This window comes from Patella vulgata, chromosome 2 (genome assembly GCF_932274485.2).
Source record: "Patella vulgata chromosome 2, xgPatVulg1.2, whole genome shotgun sequence".
NCBI classification, from domain to species: domain Eukaryota; kingdom Metazoa; phylum Mollusca; class Gastropoda; family Patellidae; genus Patella; species Patella vulgata.
In genome coordinates this window covers 76,400,101-76,420,577 of record NC_065880.2, presented here as the reverse complement: position 1 = coordinate 76,420,577, position 20,477 = coordinate 76,400,101, and the positions used below count along the sequence as shown (strand labels likewise).

The window sequence follows — 20,477 nt, the reverse complement described above, 5'->3', positions numbered from 1 at the left end:
CGTCTATTTCAAGCTAACAAAAAATAGAGCCATACGCCCCTTTAAGTGAAGTTAGAAATCGGAATAACAGTAAAGGCAGTGTATGAAATGTTGTTTTCTAGGGACGTCGATTGTCTTGGTCTTGGAGAAGGCGACTAGTATTCGAGATAATACTCTGTTGGTTGATGTGTTTTACCTTGACATTTAGCCACATGGCATACTCATTGGGCTTTACACAAAGTAACGCTAGGAGAGGTGTCAGCGTAGACTACAGGAATTTTGGAAGATTTCCGACCCTTTACGGCATTGAAGCATTTTTAAGTTCTTTCACTCCGTAAACAATATTCCTTACGCTGACAGACATAGCTACTTCTAGATCTAGACACAGCTACTCCAAGAACCGACAGAAACGGCTACTCCTAGATCTGACAGACGCTGCTACTTCTATAGCGCTAACAGACTCGGCTGCCCCTAGAGCTGACACACGCGGCTACTCCCAGGGTTGACAGACGCATCTAATCCTTGCGCTGACAGCCGCGGCTACTCCTAGCGCTGATGGACGCGGCTACCCCTAGACCTGACACATGCGGTTACGCCTAGGGCTGGCAGACGCAGCTGCTCCTTGGGCTGGCACGGACAGGCGTGGCTACCCCTTGTGTTGATAAACGCAGCCACTCATTACTCATAGAACTGATAGGAGCAGCTACTTCATACGTTGACCTAGGTCTTCCAAAAGGAGAAAATGGGGTGTAAAAATGATACGATAGATTGTCTGGCCACGAAGCGTTCCAAATAGCTGCTGGATGATTGTTAAAGGATGTTGAAGGGAATCGAATCCCATAAAGGATTGGAAATCCCCCAAAACAGGGACTTTCGGGGATTGACTTACGACACGGAATGCAGAAAGATTTTCTTCTTCTCGTAAAACAGTTTTCTATTTTGACTCAGACCAGATAGCTCGTGTCCTCTGTAACACTCCAAAGCTCGCATTATCAACCAATTATCAGAGATGTCATTATCATTCAGAATATATGTTGGCATTATCAGTACCTATACTGTACACTAATTATATACTTTGAAACACTTCAAAGCTCACATTATAAAGCAATTACCAGAATATCATTATCATTCAGAATATACGTTGGCATTATAAATACCTACTACCACAGAATTTTATACTCCCCTACTTTATAATAATTAACATAGTGTGTGTCAAAATTCCAAATAGTTCCAAGTTATTCAACATTTCCTGTACAACTATCAACATGGACCATCGTGTACAGACCGGCAAAAATTTCTCCTTTTTGACAAATTCTGCCTCAGTTAAAGGAGCTAAATCGCTAACATTTGGGACCTAGAAATTGACAAAAGTGGGTCGCAACGCATATAATACTGTAATATGAATGTATATAAACTGATTTACATTCAATGGTTTCCGTTTTTACTCCAATTTCAAATCAGTTATGTTCGGCGAAATAAGCCAGCAGTCTCAAGCGAGTGCAAATTTCTAGCGTCTGGTTATTCCAGTCTACATACGCCGTTTGATTTGGTGCAATGTATCTAGCCTCGTCCCTCGAGTCTCTTGATACAACTGGGGCTGAAGCGCATTATGGTACACGATTCGTGTACCAATGGTAAAATGTTTATTTTGTCTTAAATATTGGATATAAAAAGCCCGTCTTTTTCCGGTAAGATCACAACATGAATGTTGATTTAATTTTACAAATAAATCGTGTTTTCAATTTTGAAGATTTTGGATGATATTGAGTTAGAGACATAGCTACTATGTGTCCATTTTGGGAGACTAATAGGCCTGGAATAAAATAACAAATAATAAAAAAAAGAAATATGTTGTTAGTTCGATAAAATTTTCAGAAAATCTATAAATTATTGTTTTCTGCATTTTATATAATTGGTATCACGAGGATACTCCCTGCCCCCCCGCATTTTAAAATGGCGAATCGTGTCCTGTATAGATAAGAGACTGTATTTATGTGGCATTAATCAATGATATCATATTGATCTGTAAATATGTCGCCATGCTGATATGGTTTTTTGTTTTCATCCACTTAACTTGGCTGATTACCATCTGGAACATTTACGATAAGATTAGAGAGAGTTCTCTTCCATGTTCAGGGGTTTATAAATTATATGGACTAGCTACCGAACATGACTTCATCACAAATGGTGTAAGGCATATGTACAAGGTGCTTAGTGAGTATGTCATTGGTAACGCTGGGAATTTCCTGTGTGTTTTTTACGGGTTTTATATGGACCAGGAACCGTGTATAACGTCATCGCTAATGGAGTAAGGACTGTGTACTGGTAGCTTGGTCAGTATTTCATTTGTAAGCTTAATTAGGAGAACCCGTTGTTCGGGAATTTCCAATCTAGGTTCCTTTTGTCAGTGATACAGGGCGGAGGGTCTTGCAAGGAAAACCTTCTAGTTGTTCAAATGGGTCCTGTGTATATCTCAGAAAGGACATTAAGAATCCTCTAACAAGAGTAGGCCGTAGTGCCGCTTTAAGGGTAAAATGGCGTATGCTATTCTTCATTGGCCCTGTTGGTGCCGAACAGTAGGCAGTAAAACCCCATTTCATTTCATTTGAGGGATAATTTGCCTGGACAGCTGTTTTTCCGTGTGTGTGTGTAGGGGGGTTGGCGAATGGTTAGCGCGTGTGCGTTGTTTCATAAGGTATGTCATTCAGTCAACTGGTGTGGTTTTGATTCTCCGGTTGTACATGATAAGGAGTACGGTCGCCTCTCCTATCTCGTGGGTTTTCTCCGGGTCCTCCCTCTGCCAAAGACCCCTACGCGCATGGGAATTATTGAAATAAAATTGAACCATATGTTAGTCCCGAAATGACTTAGTTTGTGTCGAGTGGACGTTAAACTCTCTCTCTCTCTCTCTGTCTCTCTGTCTCTCTCTCTCTCTCTCTCTTGTCCTCAATGAGGGCCAAAGGAAACCAATTGCTTTAAGGGTGGAGACATACCAAGTCTGCGCCTGTTTATGGGTCTTGGGCGTGAGGTTCCAGTGAAAAGGTTATTTTTACGTATCGATTTTGTCCCCCCCCCCTCTCTCTCTCTCTCTCTCCCTCCCTCTCTCTCTCTCTCTCTCTCTCTCTCTGTTTCCGTCTACTCATCGTTGAATTCCAACTGGTATATATACTAGACGTCTAGACGATTTCCCAATTGAACATAGAGTTATATTTAAAAATCGCATACCTTTAATAAACAATGTAAAGAGAATGTAAACAGAATTAAAATATGTTCTGCCATTTATAGAATCTAGTCTTCTATAAGTAATATGTTTACATGTTGTAGATATTATAATGAGATTAACACACCTCTCTTCAACAATTCTACTTGTGGCTGCAATTTCTTTCGCAGCGGTAATGTGAACGTTTTCTTTTAACTCTGTACGAGACGACTGACCATTAAGTTCACATCATAACATTGTTTAAACATGCATTATGCAAGAGCAAAATCTGCTTATTACAAGTCTTTCTTTAGGCCTGAAATGTTATCTAAATTATCAATTAGACATTAATTAACTTATCCAGACCATAATAAACTCTCGATGTCAAGGCTAGCCTTCGATGTTGGCTGGATTAGATTCCTATATGCCGCTAACGGCTATTGATAATTAAATCAATAAAAGTGGATAATCGAGACTATGCTGTTTATATTAATGATTTTAGTAATGATGACCGAGACTATGCGAAAATTTCACCCGCTTCCTTCTCGGCTCATAGTGGATCAATTTGACTAAAATTTTCAGCAAATTACCTTTACACTATCTAGTTTTTAACTATTATAGCGAGAACTGCTATCTCTTTATCTTATCTCCCATAATGTATCTTTAATAGAATGTAGACACACAAAATGGTCCTGGTGGAATTGGTGGCTTTTACTCATTTTACACATTGTTTTAGAATTTAATTTGCAAAAGAAAAAATGTTAATATTGAGAGCTAGTTAAATCGCTCCGATGTCATCCCTGTCAGTTATAGTAGCCGATGTCAGTCATTCATCCCTGACAAACGAATATTTACTGTAGATCATATAGGAAGTCTTCATCATGGGAGGCTCGGTTGTATAATAAGAGGAATTTGGATTAAAATCTTGAACCCATGAACATAATATTCGCTAGGAACGGATGATACAGACCATCTTGTCCTAAACCAGCCAACTGGACACTGCCCAGAGGGTTTGTTTAACATCCACTTGTCACGTAGGTTAGGTAGGTGGCCCTACGCTTGGGATTGAAACCACGTCAATTGACTCAATGAATGATAGATTAACATGTAAATATATATGTACGTGGAATAGTTTATTTTATTAGTGCCATGTAAAATGCACAGATTCAGTTTATTTAATTTCAAATGAAGACGGACATGCACCATACAGTGTGCTATGAGGGGCATTTTGCCCGGACAGCAGTACTACGGCCTACTCGATATATCGAATTCCAACTGTCAAGGCTTATTTTACGTGCACCCCAATTTATACACGGGGCCTGGGTTTTTGACTTAACCCGAACGATTATATGTTGCCCCTTGCCAAACCCTCCGCCCTAATTCACGGATAAGTGGGAGTCCGATCGGAAAATCCTGATGAACTTTCTTGGTCAACACAGGGATCGAACACGGGACCTTGCCAACGTCTTACTTACTTAGGCAAGTTCAAACTTAATAAACATTAACAATACCCATTTGCCTTATCATTGGATTTATGGTCTCATGCAAATGGCTATCAACTGATTTAAACTTTATCTTTGATTCCACGGTGTCTGCCACTTTTCAAATCCATGAATGCTGTTTTAAAATAATTGTCTAGTAAAATATATTTTTAAACTTATAATAAAAAAAATAGCATCGTTATATCTATTTAGTAAATAAATACAGATATGATAGAGTAATTACTGGGTTGTCGACATCCGTATGTTGTTAAATACCACTGAACTCAGATTACCACCCGGTAAGGTGATATGACATCACTCTGGTGTTTAAGATATCTCGATATTCCGACACCATGCATCCCAGGAGATAAAGTGTTTTGAATATCCTTGATATTATGAAACCATACATCCCGGGAGATAAGTGTCAGATATCTATTTTTAGTATCATATATCTATGGAAGGGTATAAGGGTCAATAGCGCAAAAGATACCGCGATATTAATAACATAATATTGACCCTTTTACGTTTCCGTAGATATCGCATGGCTAAGAACAGATACTCAAAGGTTTGAAATACTGCGTGCGATTCCGGAGACCCTTTTGTTAAAGATGCATCATGAAACGGTCTGTTACAGCGAGTTCTTGTCGTGCGATGCACGAAACTGTGGGTGTCCTACTAGAAACATCAACGTTGATTGGTTAATCAAATGTCTGACGTCATAAGGTCAAACGCCACTCGTATGACCCCTGACGCGACCTCCCACTACAACTGATCAGATCTTCATGTACTAGAGGCCATCGAAAATAAAAAACGAAACGAAATATAGATCTGTATTTTAACCAGATTGAATGTGAAAGTTGAATCTCTAAAAAACTAAAAGTCCAAACAATGGTTCACTTTTGTTAAGTATTTACAAACAAATGAGTAGATGAAATCTGTCGACATTCGGCATCCTCTGCAGAGTAAATAAACGGGTTTCAGTCCAAAAAAAACAGCCAAACCTATGATCTGCATTATGGACCTCTTGTTTGTTCGATTGAATCCCAGCCGGGGTATTATTACCTACGACTGATGTTGGGATTCTGATTTCTTACGTAAATGTTATATAATCATTTGAGTACATTTTGGCGTGAACTAAGGAGAGGGAAATTTGATATTCACCGTCAAATGCAACGAACGCATAGTGACTTTAAGCATAATGTATTATTATACATTTTCCTTTTCGGAAAGCCACGCAACCAACATATCCACCGGATACCCGTCATCACCCGCCCCGAATCTCTCATACCACCTAAACCAATCTGAATATCATGTAGATATTAAACGATATTGTATCTTTATAAAATTTTTCAGATATATCTTTCAAGAGCTGGTAATGACTGCAGGTAGCTATAGATGTGGAAATTATGCTGTGAAAAACAATGATATAATATTTTGATTTAGCGGGAGTCGTGCATACTGGAAGTTATGTTTTTGTCTGCGTAACAAAGTGTTTCCATGGTAATGGGTCTAAAGAATAACATTGTACTGTTTCACCACATGAAATATTCATGTTGACAAAACAGACTTTAACTGTGAGAACTGGAGAAGAACCACAGAAAAAACTTTATTTAATGCAATACGCGATCGATATTCAAAATAATATATGAAAGTTTTCCTTTGACTGCACAGCAGCGATTTTAAATTTTCTTCCAAGTGGATAATTTGTGGTAACGGAAGAAGAACCACAGAACACTGAATTAAGTAGAATAAGCGATCTACATTCAAAACGGAAACTTTCGTCGGACTAAACCGCAATTCATTGGCTGTGCAAATTGTGATCTATAAAAGATTTCATCATATTAAAACGATTGGACTTTAAAGGCACAATTCCATTTCTGGATCAGTTTGAGTTTAAACGCATCTACGAACAACACAAACCTTTAAATCATGTTGGAGATAATATTAAGTTTCGTTAACCCTCAAACCACAACTGTATTGATATTTGTATGTGTGCTGTTATTGGTGCGATACGCGTCTAAAAAACCGGCCAACATTCCACCCGGACCACCCTTGATACCGTTCATCGGCTGTCCACAGATATTTATAAGCTCTATGAAGAAAGCCGATACAAGACAAGTTTATAAACTATTCAGAGAGAAATATGGAGATGTTTTTAGTTTTTATTTAGGAAGTAGACTGATTGTTGTAATCAATGGATTTAATTGTTTAAAGGAAGCATTTGTAAAGAAAGGAGACGTATTTTCAGACAGACCTCATATGTTTACCACTGATAAAGTTGGACAGGGACGCGGTAAGTTGACCTTTATGGAATTTTATGTTTTAAATTACAATGCCTTTGACAAAATCGCGACAAAAATTGCTTCCTGTCGCTTCTTCTTGGCATCGATCATACAAACAGATGTAATGAAATTAAAAGTGTTTACCGTCCTATTGTTCTGCATTAACTGAAGATTGAATCAGATTGAGCCTCGATTGAAAAATTAGACGCTGGACCTTTCTAGGGGCACTACGTTCTGGGGTCTGTTTTAGTAATTTGATTGGATAATATACGATTGATTTTAGTGCTTAGCCAATCAAAACCGAAGTATCTACTAAAATTTGGATTTTATCTTTAGTTAAGATTTCGTGAAACAGGGCCCAGGTCCGTATCGCGTATCCGTTTGGATTCCGCGTGTGACGTCATCAATGTGTGTGTATTTCTCATACGTGATACGGCATACGGATACGGCAGCACGTATCGAACAGCTTTAATACGGAAAAGTTCCGTATAACATTGTTATCTTGTTACCGTCTTTTTGCTACTTTTAGACGTTGAAAGGTTGTGCCGTGGCGTTTTTATGAAATCAATGTGTATCCTAGAACACGACGGTGTATGTTTGATGTGATTTTAATAATGATAAAGACTGGAATGTCATCATTATTTGTGATGTGTTTTTCTTGGAATTTTCATACTTTTCCTGCCTGTCTACATGCTGCTAAATTTAGGGAGGTGGGACCTTGCAAATCTGTAAATGATTTTGTTCTATGGTAAAGGGATACAAACTTTCAGAAATTGCTATCGAATCGAAGTCGAAGATTTTTAATAAGATTCGACATTACATTTTCTTTTTTAATAGCCCAGCGACTTGTAGGCTAGGCACTTGACTAGTACAGATGGTAATGCTGTAATAGAACTAAGCTCAGCTCAGAGACGCATAAGTACGCGACGCGAAAAATCTGCCAAAGTTCTAAGCTCGGTTCATACTACATCCGTATCCATAAACGTATCCGTATCTGCACCCGCATCCGTATCCGCGTTTTGCCGTTCAAATAGAAAACGCGAAAACGTCCGGCTTTCAAGGCTGAATTGTCTGTCAGAGATTGAGTTTCTATTTGGGGAGATGACTTAATAAGGGGAAAGTACTCGCTGATTGGCTAAAGCTCGGCTCACTAGCCGAAATGCCGGACGCACTTTACAAAATACGCTTTGGGAGCAATCAATCCGGCTTAACGGACGCAGTTGTTTTTGTGCGCAATACGTGCCGGATTCTATTTGATCCCTTTATCTAAAAATGACTAAAGTATACCAGTACGTATTCACGCACGTATTTACAGATACGGATACGGATGTAGTATGAACGGACCTAACTACATTGACGCAACGTATAGCGTATACGATACGGATAAGTGATACGGATGGGAATATTCCTCTTGCCAAAAGTCTCTAATGATTGATTCATTCGGAAAATTAGGCTAACAAAGATTAATTTTCGGGCAAATTTCCCCTATGTCTATGATTTTACTGTCACTGGGACTGGGATATTAGACGATTAGGGTGGATGCTGGGGTATAGTTGTTCTAATAAATCTGCTATTGTTTAAAATTAATTCTAGATGTTTCCTCGGTGAAGTCAGTGTGCCCTTTTGAATCAACTTGCAGCAACTGTTATGAATTTGATTTAAGGGCATGTTATTCCAACCTTACAAGATTCCTAACATTGAGAACTGATGTAAAATAAATAAACAGTACTCTTTTAAAACAAAACAGAAAACTATATGTTGCGCTGTATCATGCAACACAAGATAGTGAACGTGGAATACACTTATGATATGTTCTGACATTGGAGAATATTGTCTTACCGACAAGGTCTAGAAAATGTATGACAAGTATAAGCTGTAATAAGATTATACTTGGGGAGTTTATAAACTGCGCACTAATAATACAATAATCATTGTCGAAGAGGCTTGTTTATCTGTAAATAATTAGCGTTTATCTATGGTGTTCTGTTTTGGCCACTTCCTGCGTCGCGCGTCGTGCGTTGGCCTTTTCAATGTTAGAGAAAAAAAAGCGACGTCGACTTTTTATCAAGACGTCGCACTTCGCGTCGCGTCGCCCTTCGCTTTTTCTAAACCGATATTGTTTATAGTTTTGGTGATGAAATGCGCATATGTACCAAGATAATTCATTTGCAGTTTATTTGCCGTTTGGTATTATCTTCAATACAGTAATTTATATTAGACACAAGGAACTGCCATTAACATCCTTTATATAACAAGACATTTCTATAATACCCAGATTTGATATATCAAATCTCAGTTCTAAACTAAATCGTAAACACTAGTGTGATTGAGTGACCTCGTGCTCTCTGTAGATACAGTTATTCACTATAGTTAAACAAACGATGACAGGGTACTGTTAACGGTGTCAGTATGGTTTCCGTTATTTACATCAGTTGTTTTATAGGTTCTCAAGTGATGTATTACTTATAGTATGAACATGAACATTCCTTGACATTTTTATAGACAAAATTAATACGAGAATATATATATATTTATTTTTGTGGTTAACCTCCGACGAGTGTATTAGCAACCCCGAAGAAATCAGATTAAGACCGATGTTGAAAGAATCCAAGATTACGTTCATTCTTCTGAACTAGTTAACCTTGACACGCTGTCTGTAATCATTGAATGAATTATGAGAACGAAAGTTAGCTAATAGCAGGGCCCTCACAATCCTATGTGGCGCCCCAGGGCAAAAGTTTCAGTGACGCCCCCCCCCCCCATTGAATATAGGAACTGCTTTGTTCAGTGTCTGCGCTCAGTTGATTTTTTTTTTTTTATGAAAAATCATAATTCAACCCTCTCTATTTGCTAAATTTATGAACTGGTTTACACACGGTTCGGGACATACTGATCAGAAGTGAATTTTCGCTAGGCCGCTACAATCACTGATAAGGATGACATCGATGCGACTTAATGGGCCAGAAATATTAACTTTTTTCCTGCGACAAATTAAATTCTAAAACATTTTTTTTATGTATTGGAAAAATAAATAAAGGCGTTTGACGTATTTGTAGGTAAAAATTATTTCCTATTTAGTGTAAAATTAATGTGTATTAAAATGACTAAAAGGCAGCATTCTCTCCGAAGCAGTAACGTCTTATGTAAACAATGCACGCGCCATTCAGCCAATGATTGGCGCCGCATGCTGTGACAGCACGTGTTAAGGCAGTCATCTTTGACAGAGATTTTACCATATAGACTCGTAATTCTCTGTGAAACAGATTGGGTTCGAGGAAGCGAAGGCCGGCAATTTGTTATCTCGGCCTCCAAGGAGGCTAGTCCATCCACAGGATCCCCCTTTGCATATTTCTAGTAAGCCCTCAGTTAATTTGCCGCCCCCAAGAAGTGTCGCCCCGTGCATATGCCCCGCTCAGTATGTTTTCCGTCCTATTGGAACAACTACAGTATATAGCTGTCTTTGTCAGGCTCTTCGTCCTGCACCACTGATAAGGGAAAAACCACGCCGGAAAATCCCGATGAACTTTCTCGGCCAACACTGGGATCAAACCCGCGGCCTCCAGGCTAGAGAGCCAGCGTCTTACTCAACTTAGCCAACGTGGCTCCAAACATCATCGATCTATGCCGCTCGCTATGTTGTCCGCCAATAATTATTGATGAACCTATTTAAAAGCCCATTGAATCCAAGATGCGACATTATCTAGCGTTGGTATTTTGAATGTGTTTTCTTAATTGAATGTTAAATAATCAGTCTCAGTACATATTAGCACGTATTAGAGATATGGGTTCCCGCGTACAAACTGGGTGATTTAATGGTATATATGGACTAAAAACATATTCAAACTAATTAATTTGTACTAACTTTGCTTCAAATCCTTCTCAAACATTGTAATTGCGAAGGAATGTCCTGTTATAAAAGTTCGATCAAACCAGGTCATCTTTACGTCACGTGACTTACCTCTCTTGGAAGTCAGAGGAGAATTCATTGCATACATAAGACGATGTTGTCTTTAATCGCTTACTATTTATTACAAATATCGAATTCTAATTAAATTCTCGGAGTATCCACTACCCGCGTCTTTTTCCGTCATTTTTTATCTCAGAAAGTGTTGTACGTCTAACTCTTCATAAAGTTTATCAACTTGTACACCAAGCGCTCAATGTTCCCGTGTGCAAAAATTCCTAATCGTCGGGTTGTTGATTTGGGGAACCCTTACATTTTTGTCCTGTATACGCTCCATGAGTGTTTTTCGGAGAATCCAGTATTTTTCTAGTAAGATTGGATATCTCTACTTTCCATATATACCAAAATTACCATACTTTTATTGGAAATAACCACCCGATAAATACTTTTCTGGGAACCCATCTTTAAGCCGTGAGAAATTCGATGTTTTCCGAAAAATGCAAATCACGCATCGTAACTCTAAACCTAGTAAAATTGACATATTTTCAAAAAAATGCAGACCACAGCTTTAGATGCTGGTATTCCAATATTTGTTAATGTCCATAATTTACGCCCTTAAAATCATTGAGCGATTGAGAAACACATTAAAGATGCATTATGTTTTAACAAGATCTGACATCGACAATTGTTTATTATCATAACAATGGTACATAATGCATCTTTAAACAGAACAGAATTTTTATGTGCTTGTCGAAAGGTCGTAGGTCGTGTTTATAGAATAAATCCAAAAAAATTGCCATAAAAATTGTATTCCGTTTAATCCATAATACACGTTAGATGACCTTGTATATTGCCGTTGAATGGAGTATAAGCCTGCATTCTTGGTTGGATTTTAGGTCTAATGTCATAGAAATTAGAGACATAGGAAATTGAATCCGTAGTTTCCTCACCTTTCCGAAGACCGTGATTCCTTTTCCATTTCGAGGGGCCACTTATCATTAGGTAATTTTTGTCAGTTCATCTATTGGGATTTGCTTGTGGAATACTTGTTGGTACGGAATGCACTTCTCTAATTAATGAAGCCACTTCTCTTGTTTAAAACTGAACGTTATACATACAGGAAAATAAACTAAAATATTCTTTGGTCACAGCTAAAATCAAGTACATGTATCATATATTTTGCGATTCCCTCAATTTTGGTTCCCGAATGCAACTAGTATTGTTTATTTCGGTGTCTTGAATTTCAAAATGCAAACCTGATTGACATTTTTAAAAAACAGACTCCGAATGGTATCATTTAACCTAGAAACATGCACACAATTAGAAATTGCCATCCATTTCCGAAAGTTGTTACAGCGTAAACTTGAGACTTTTATTTATTTAGACAATGCCGAATTTTGTAAACGGAAACCCCCCAAACTCAATTCACGTGACGTAATCGTTTAAAGATGGGTTCCCGCGTACAAACTGGGTGATTTAATGGTATATATGGACTAAAAACATATTCAAACTAATTAATTTGTCATAATTATGCTTCAAATCCTTCTCAAACATTGTAATTGCGAAGGAATGCCCTGCTATTAAAATTCGATCAAACCAGGTCATGTTTACGTCACGTCCTGGAAATCAGAGGAGAATTCATTGCATACATAAGACGATGTTGTCTTTAATCGCTTACTATTTATTACAAATATCGAATCCTAATTAAATTCTCGGATTATCCACTACCCGCGTCTTTTTCTGTCATTTTTATCTCAGAAAGTGTTGTACGTCTAACTCTTCATAAAGTTTATCAACTTGTACACCAAGCGCTCAATGCTCGCGTGTGACCTTTGACATTACGCGTGCAGAAACTCTTAATCGTCGGGCTGTTGATTAGGGGAACCCTTACATTGTTGTCCTGTATACGCTCCATGAGTGTTTTTCGGGGAATCCAGTATTTTTCTAGTAAGATTGGATATCTCTACTTTCCATTACCAAAATTGCCATACTTTTATTGGAAATAACCACCCGATAAATACTTTTCTGGGAACCCATCTTTAAAAAAAAAGATTCGGTTGCCAGGTTACCAGCTCATTCCAGATAATACACCTTATGTTAAACTGTAACAAACCAATCACACAGTCTTTATAAGAATATTCCTACGTGCGATCACGTTTCCCCCATGTGTATTATATAAACCATAGTTATATCATCATGCTTATCACATTGATGATGTTAAAATAACCATGCTTATCACATTAATGACGTTATAATAATCATGCTTATCACATTGATGACGTTATAATAACAACACTTATCACATTGATGACGTTATAATAATCATGCTTATCACATTGATGACGTTATAATAACAACACTTATCACATTGATGACGCCATGATGACCATACGTATCATATTGATCAAACAATGGACCTCTATGTTACTGAGCCAACTGCACCTCACCCACCGAGCCACGGCGGTTCCCCTTGAGAAGAAAAAAGTCGTCGCACAGGCTATTCTATGTAGAATAAGCATACCCTGTCTTGCATACGGAACCAACCATTACCAAATAATTGAAATGAAATAAAATGGGATTTAACGCCCTACCAAATAAAAGAATGGGTTGTAGAAAGATTGTTCGCTGCAATACAAAGCGCCAAAGTGGTCGCGGCTACAAATCTAGAACATGGTTTTTTTTTAAGTATTAGAAAATAAATAAAGGTGTTTGACGTATTATCTAGATAAAAAAAAATCTATTTAGTGTAAATGGGTATATAAAATGAGTAAACGTCACAATTCTGCACGGGTAGTTCAGGCTACAACGTCTTTATGTAAACAATGCATGCGCCATGGAGCCAATGATGATCGCCTCGAGATCTGACGTTACATGTTGAAATTATAAAGGTCAGTCATCTTATACAGAGTTATTAGAAGACTTTCGTAATAGTCTGTGAAACAGATTGAAAAAATAAGCTCAAACGAATAATTTTCAACACATATCATTAGAAATGCTTTTATCACAAACAATGAGGTATTAACCATTAAAAGAGTCTCATTGTGGTAATGCGTTTTAGATCTTAGAAGTGACATTTTAAAGTGTGCATGACGTTGCCCACGTAAAATCTCGAGAAGCCGTTGTTATGGTTTTACTTTTTTTCAATGTGTATTAGTTCACTAAAGGTTAAACAAACATTATGAAAGAGCTAAATCTGCCTATTGCTGGTCTTTCTTTAGGCATGAAATGTTATATAAACTATTAATTAGACATTTATTAACTTGAAAAGACCTTAATCAACTCTGGATACAATCTTATGTGTCGGATTTGCACTGGATTTGAATTCTATCTGCTGGTCCAAAAATGAATAATCGAGACTATGTGTTTTTTATCGTACCTTCTTTAGTAATGATAATCGAGACTAGGCCTAAAATTCAATCGCTAGATCCCAGTTTAGGGTGGAGCAATTTGATTGAAATTTTCAGCATATTTCCTTTCCATTATCTGGTTTGTAACTATTATAGTGAGAACTGTCAGCTCTTCCATAAGGCCCCTTTAAGCTGTATGTAATCTGCCCAGATGAAGTCTTTACATTCACCCACTGCTGTGGCTGGAGTCAAAGACGGAAGTTGTCAAAAGTGGCACCATTTGAAAAAGATTGTATACTATACTGTATTGCATCAAAAAGACTTAAACGAATAATACCATGTACATAAAACAAACAAACATAAGAATAGGTACACAAAGATATAGTTACAATAACATAAATTACAAAGTCTCCTAAGCATTTTAATAACTCTACAATTTAGTTATGCATCAATTTAAAGTAGCTAAGTCTCTGACTCAATATCGTCAAATATATTCGACATTGAAAACACGAATGATTTGTCAATTCAAATCAACACAAAATATTCAAGACAAAATAAACATTTTACCATTGGTACACGAATCGTGTACCATAATGCGTTTCAGCGCCATTTTTAACAGGGGACTCAAAGAACATGGCTAGACATATTCCACAAGTCATGCCAAATGGTGACGCTATATTCTTATCTGGGGAGCATGCGCAATAAATACCCTCGGTGTAGACTGGAAAAAACAGACGCTAAAGATTGCCATTCACATGAGACTTCTGGCGTATTTCGCCGATCATAACTGATTAGAAATTACAGTAAAAACAGAAACGATTGAATGTAAATCAGTTTATATACATTCATATGACATTATTATATGCGTTGCGACCCATTTTTGTCAATTTCTAGGTCCCAAATATTAGCGATTTAGCTCCTTTAACCATAATTAATGATATAAAATAATGTGTGTGTATTTTTCAGTGCAAAACAATCTGTCATAAAAATTAAAATACATTAATGTTTCAGATTACGATAATATTGTTTAGGTTTTTTGGGTGTTTTGAACCCGGAGATTGACACGGCATGGCATCACTCCAGGAGTTCTTGGTAATGTTTAATTTATCTGGGAATATCAGCATCCGTTAACAATAAATCACGTACGCAGCATCCTTTTGATGCAACAGATTACCAGGGCGGGGTAGGGGATGTTAAATATAATCGTAGATACCGCGGGGTGGAGTTTTGTGGCCGCATAGTCATGCGATCTTTATTTTGTAGAGGTGAGGGGCGGGTTGCTCATTGGCACGGTTTCGAGTACTTAAAGTTCTCCTTTTTTTGCCCGAATATTACCAAATATACTAAAAAATAATTTTCATAGATTTTCGTAAAATTGAAAATAATATTAGTGACATGGATTAGGATATTTGACTCACTAATCCAAAAGAATTATCCGAAGTTCTGTGACCATCTTGCCCCACTCGGCAAACCTCAGCAGATTTCAGTACCCTACATCTAGCCTCAGCTGTATGACGAAGTCCGCCATTGGAACTACTTTCAAGTTCCCGGATTACCAACGGCGTTGCCCATGACGACGCCTTTGAAGAATGTTTTATCATATAAATATTTCAAAGTCTGAAGCTGTTTTTCTTTTAAGTTTATCCGATTTCCTTCAAACAAGGTCAACTTTGCACTAACAATTCTACACACGCTTCGAACGACGCAATTTTGATAACTTCTTTTTAAAAGCTGCAAGTTCTTCTAAAAAGTAAACCGGTGCCGCATCGCAATTTTATAGGCGTAGGTACATACAGCCGAGGCTATAATGTAGAGTAACGGAATCTGGCGAGGTTTGCTGAGTGCATGTTGCCCGAATTTTCGCCAGCCCTCATCCCACCACCGTCAGTACGTCACTAAGTGGGGGTTTGGAAAACTATGATTTTAGTCAAATTTATTAACCTGCATAATAACTAATGTCATTAGGGAATCGGTCAAAAATTTCAGGCCGGTTGTCAGGAATAGTTGTAAGGTAAAGAACATTGAACCTTAACTTACCTGGAACATTTTCGGGCGGTTGCGGGGATATTTGTGAAGGTATATAGGAAAATGGACCCATGTTTTATTTAAATGTGTGTGCAAAAGTCATTAATACATTTCTGGTTTACAGCAGCCGGAATTGAAATGAAAGTAGTCCGAAACGCCGCTGCCCAGTCAAAATGTTATCGCCATAAGACTATACGTGAAACCGCAGAAAGTGTCATTATGATATCAGTGTACTACTTTGTTTTACGTTAAATGATGAAACGATAGAAGGTATAACGACACAAACTGATTTCAACACTGGTTTAATATCATTTTTCGCTCACACGAGGAGCTCGTCAGAAATAATGTCTCTACACGGATGTATTTAATATTGGGGAGTCAAACTGTGACCTACATAATGAACTACGTTAATTATATCTGAATGGTATTAAAAGGAAATCGGACAAATTGTCAGGGATTGCGTATCGAAAGGATTGGCTCGTTTCTTTTGTTTTTTTATCAGTCATTGTTCATCACAATATCATTTGATTCATGTCTGCCTTCGACTGAATCAAGTTTCCGGAAGTATTACTCGATCTCCTTGATTAAAGGTCAGATTTGAGTATGGGTGGTATTTATTTTGTGATTGAAAGTGATAAGAAATTACTTGTCGGAACGTCGTGCTATTACGTAACAAGCCAGGGATTGCTTTCCTTAGAAATGACCATAAAGGTGGCTTTTTTTGTAATCCAATGTTATCTTGTAACTGTCAAGGGGTATGGACGCCTGTCCAACCTCGTGAGTTTTCCCCCGATCCTCCGGTTTCCTACCATTGTTTAATACGTCTACGCGCAGTAGAACGTAGACCGATGCAAATATAAGGAGGCTGCTTGTTGGATTAATTGTACACGATGGGGTACAAGTAAATGAACCCTTGGCAATTGGAATCCCACCTACTTATCATCGACTACCAACATACTGGTAGTCTTAAGGAATGGCCATCTGATTAAATCACAGATCTTATTTCATTTCGTTTTTTATTGTTCAAAATTTCGTTTTACTTGCCTTTACCAGGATCCAGAAGAGTTGGTGCCAAATGATAAGGCCAGCTCAATTTTTCGTCATAGGTCACGAGATGTAAACAGGGCTAGCGCTAATCCCAACCCTAATCCCTACCCTGGACCTAGCCCTAATGCTTACCCTAACCCTAACCTACAATCTTGCCAACAATCACGTTCCCTAGTCTTATTTACATCTCAACGACCTTGACAAAAATTGAGGGTTGGGATTAGCGCTATAGCCCTGAACTTAACATCTCTTGAACTTTGACAAACTCGAAGTTGGCCCCATGAAATAGATCTAATCCCCAATTTGTACAGGAAACTTTTCTTCCGGTATTTCTCTGAGATGAAGTGTGATTCTTTAAAAAAAAATTAACTGACTCATCTGTGAATGAATGACACCGAAAAGGAACGGAAATTAAACCGGTAGTACTTGAACGGAAGTACTTGAAATGGCACGTGATGATAGATGACAAAATGACGTCATGAGAATCGTTTGATCTATGAAGCTATAAGAATAATATATCAAGTGGTTTCTTTGAATGGACTTTGGGGTTAATCGACTTACTCTTGCCTTCACAAACCGGGTTAATTAAGATGTACAATGTGCATACGACATGCAGTGTTCTTTAGGGGAATTTTGTCCCCGAACGGTGGCGTTTCCGGTAAGGACGGCCAGCCCTCGATAAACTACTAGAAGGTTTTATTACTCAACAAATACCTTCTCGAAGTATGTAATAAAATCTAGTCGGGTGCTATTACGTACACGCCAATGAGTACATTGGTTGTCGTCCACCATCCTGTACCACTATCCAGGGGAAACCAAGGTACTTTCTCGATCATCACCAATTACTGAGCAGGCACCATTCACTTAAGGGCCCATATAGATTAACTAGTAAAAGACGACAACAATCAGAGACATATGTGATTTAAACATAAATAGGAATTGTTCTACCTCGTGTTAACTGTTTCATGTAGATAACTGTGAGCCATGGTGGCTCATTAAACATACATTATGCAAGAGCTAAATCTGCCTATTGTAGGTCTTTCTTTAGGCCTTAAATGTTATCTAAATTATTAATTAGACCATAATCAACCCTCGATGCCACCGGTAGCCTGCGATATTTCGTGGATGTGAATACGGTTTGTGATGGATGATTTAACGTAAAAATAGATAATCGAGACTGTTTATTATCGTACAAATGGTAATAATGGTGATCGAGGTTAACCTAAAATTCAATCATTAATATATCGATTCAGAGTGAAGAAATTTGACTGAAACTTTCACCATATTCTGTTTTCCTTATGTATTTTTAACTGTATGGCCAGAACTGTCAGTGCTTTATCTAATCTTACCTAATGCCCCTTTACATAAAACGTTGGCTCACTAATAGGATGTCCCGGTGTTAACCGAGAAAATTCCTCCGGATTATCAGACCTGGTTTCCCTTGGTAAATTATGTGAATCGGGTGGCATGGGGTCCAGTGGAGTTCCACGCCTAAAATAACCCTTTACAGTGTTGGAATTCGACGTGGAGTAGACACAAAGGCTGCTAAAGGGCCAGTTCGATCTCTGCATTGGACGAGGAAGCTCATTGGGATTTTGCGGTGTGCTTTTGCCCTTGTCAGTGTTACAGGACGGGGGGCCTGACAAGGAGCACTGTCTAGTCGCTCGAGGTGAACAAAAAACCGAGGTCCCGTGTATACATTGCTGTGCACATAAAAGATCCCTTGGCAGTTGAAATTTGATATACATGTATAGGTGTAGGACATAGTGTCCCGTGTATACATTGCTGTGCACATAAAAGATCCCTTGGCACACTGTATGGCGTATGCCCGTCTTCATTACCCGGTCAGCGCAAAACAATAGGACGTTAAACCCCATTTCATTAAAAAAAAATTAATGTGTATTTATATAGTTATCAAACCGACAAAAACATCGTTTATTTATAACTCTGTTCTATATTTCAGGAATTGTGAATACTTCCGGTGATGTCTGGTGGGAACAAAGAAAGTTTGCTGTTTCCGCTCTCAGACAATTGGGGTTTGGCAAAACGTCCTTCGAAGCGAAGATACAGGAAGAAGTGTTTTGTTTCCTGAAAATGCTGGATGAAAAAAATGGTGAAGACGTGAATCCACAGAAGATTATCCAGACGGCTGTGTCTAACATAATTTGCTCAATCGTTTTTGGTGATCGATTTGAATATAACGATCCACTTTTCACCAAATTTTTAGACATATTTGACGAGAATCTCAAAATGGTGGGTGGTACATCCCTGCTAAACTTTTTCCCGATTCTTCAGTATCTGCCTGGAGATTTGTTTAAGTTTGATCGTGTATTGGAGAATGTAGAATTTGTTCAAGGGTTTATTAGGGATACGGTGGAGCTTCATAGACAAAGTTTTAATCCTAATAAAGTGAGGGATTTTATAGACGCTTATTTGCTGGAATTAGACCACAGACGGCGTTCAGATACACAGACAACGTTTAACTGTAAGTTGAAACACTTTGTTCTATCCCCGTTACAGGGGTGTTGGGTGGCTGTATCATAAGGTCTGTCATTGAGTCAGCTGGCGTGGTTTCGATTCCCCGGTTGTATGTGACACGGAGTAGGGTCTCCTGTCCAACCTAGTGGGTTTTCTCCGGGTCCTCTGGTTTCCTCATAAAGACCCCTACGCTCAAGCGAATTATTGAAATAAAATTGAACCATGTGTTAGTCCCGAAATGACCTAGTTTGTGTCGAGTGGAGTTAACGGGGGGTCATGTAAGGAACACTGTCTAGTCGTTCGGATGGGACAATACACCGAAGAGTACACGTAAATCAACCCATGACAGATGGACTTCCGGTAAAGCTGTCCTTCATAGCACACTGCACGGTATATACCCGTCTTCATTATCCCGGTTGGTGCTGATAATTAGGACGATAAACCCTATTTCATTTATATGATTTTTTTTATGACTCTACACACATAACTATATTAGGTATTTGTACTTCCACATAAAACACGGCGGAGGCTATCAAGAACAAAAACCCATAGGCGACTACCTCGCACATAGTTTTATTACAGACATCAGATTTCAAACAGCTCTAGCTTACATCCGCATCTAGGTCTCGGCGGGCACTGTTATTTCTTTAGCCACAATTCTATTGATCTTGAACAATCTCCTACTGTTATAATATATTTCGGGTATCCATTTGTTAGAAAATACTACAATCTGAT

The 20,477-nt window shown here is 38.2% G+C and overlaps 1 protein-coding gene across 4 annotated transcripts in view; it reads left to right on the top strand.

Moving 5' to 3' along the window:
* Positions 1-20,477, top strand: part of LOC126810313 (cytochrome P450 2U1) — a 33,620-nt gene that overhangs the window by 9,988 nt on the left and 3,155 nt on the right. For 2 of the 4 annotated variants that reach the window (XM_050535307.2, XM_050535306.2), the window contains exons 2-3: positions 6,013-6,952; positions 19,228-19,749. In XM_050535307.2, coding sequence (XP_050391264.1) covers positions 6,589-6,952; positions 19,228-19,749 — 886 coding nt within the window. In that variant the 5' untranslated portion in view covers positions 6,013-6,588. The remainder of the gene's footprint in view (positions 1-6,012; positions 6,953-19,227; positions 19,750-20,477) is intronic. The other 2 variants (XM_050535310.2, XM_050535309.2) reach the window with 1 other exon arrangement.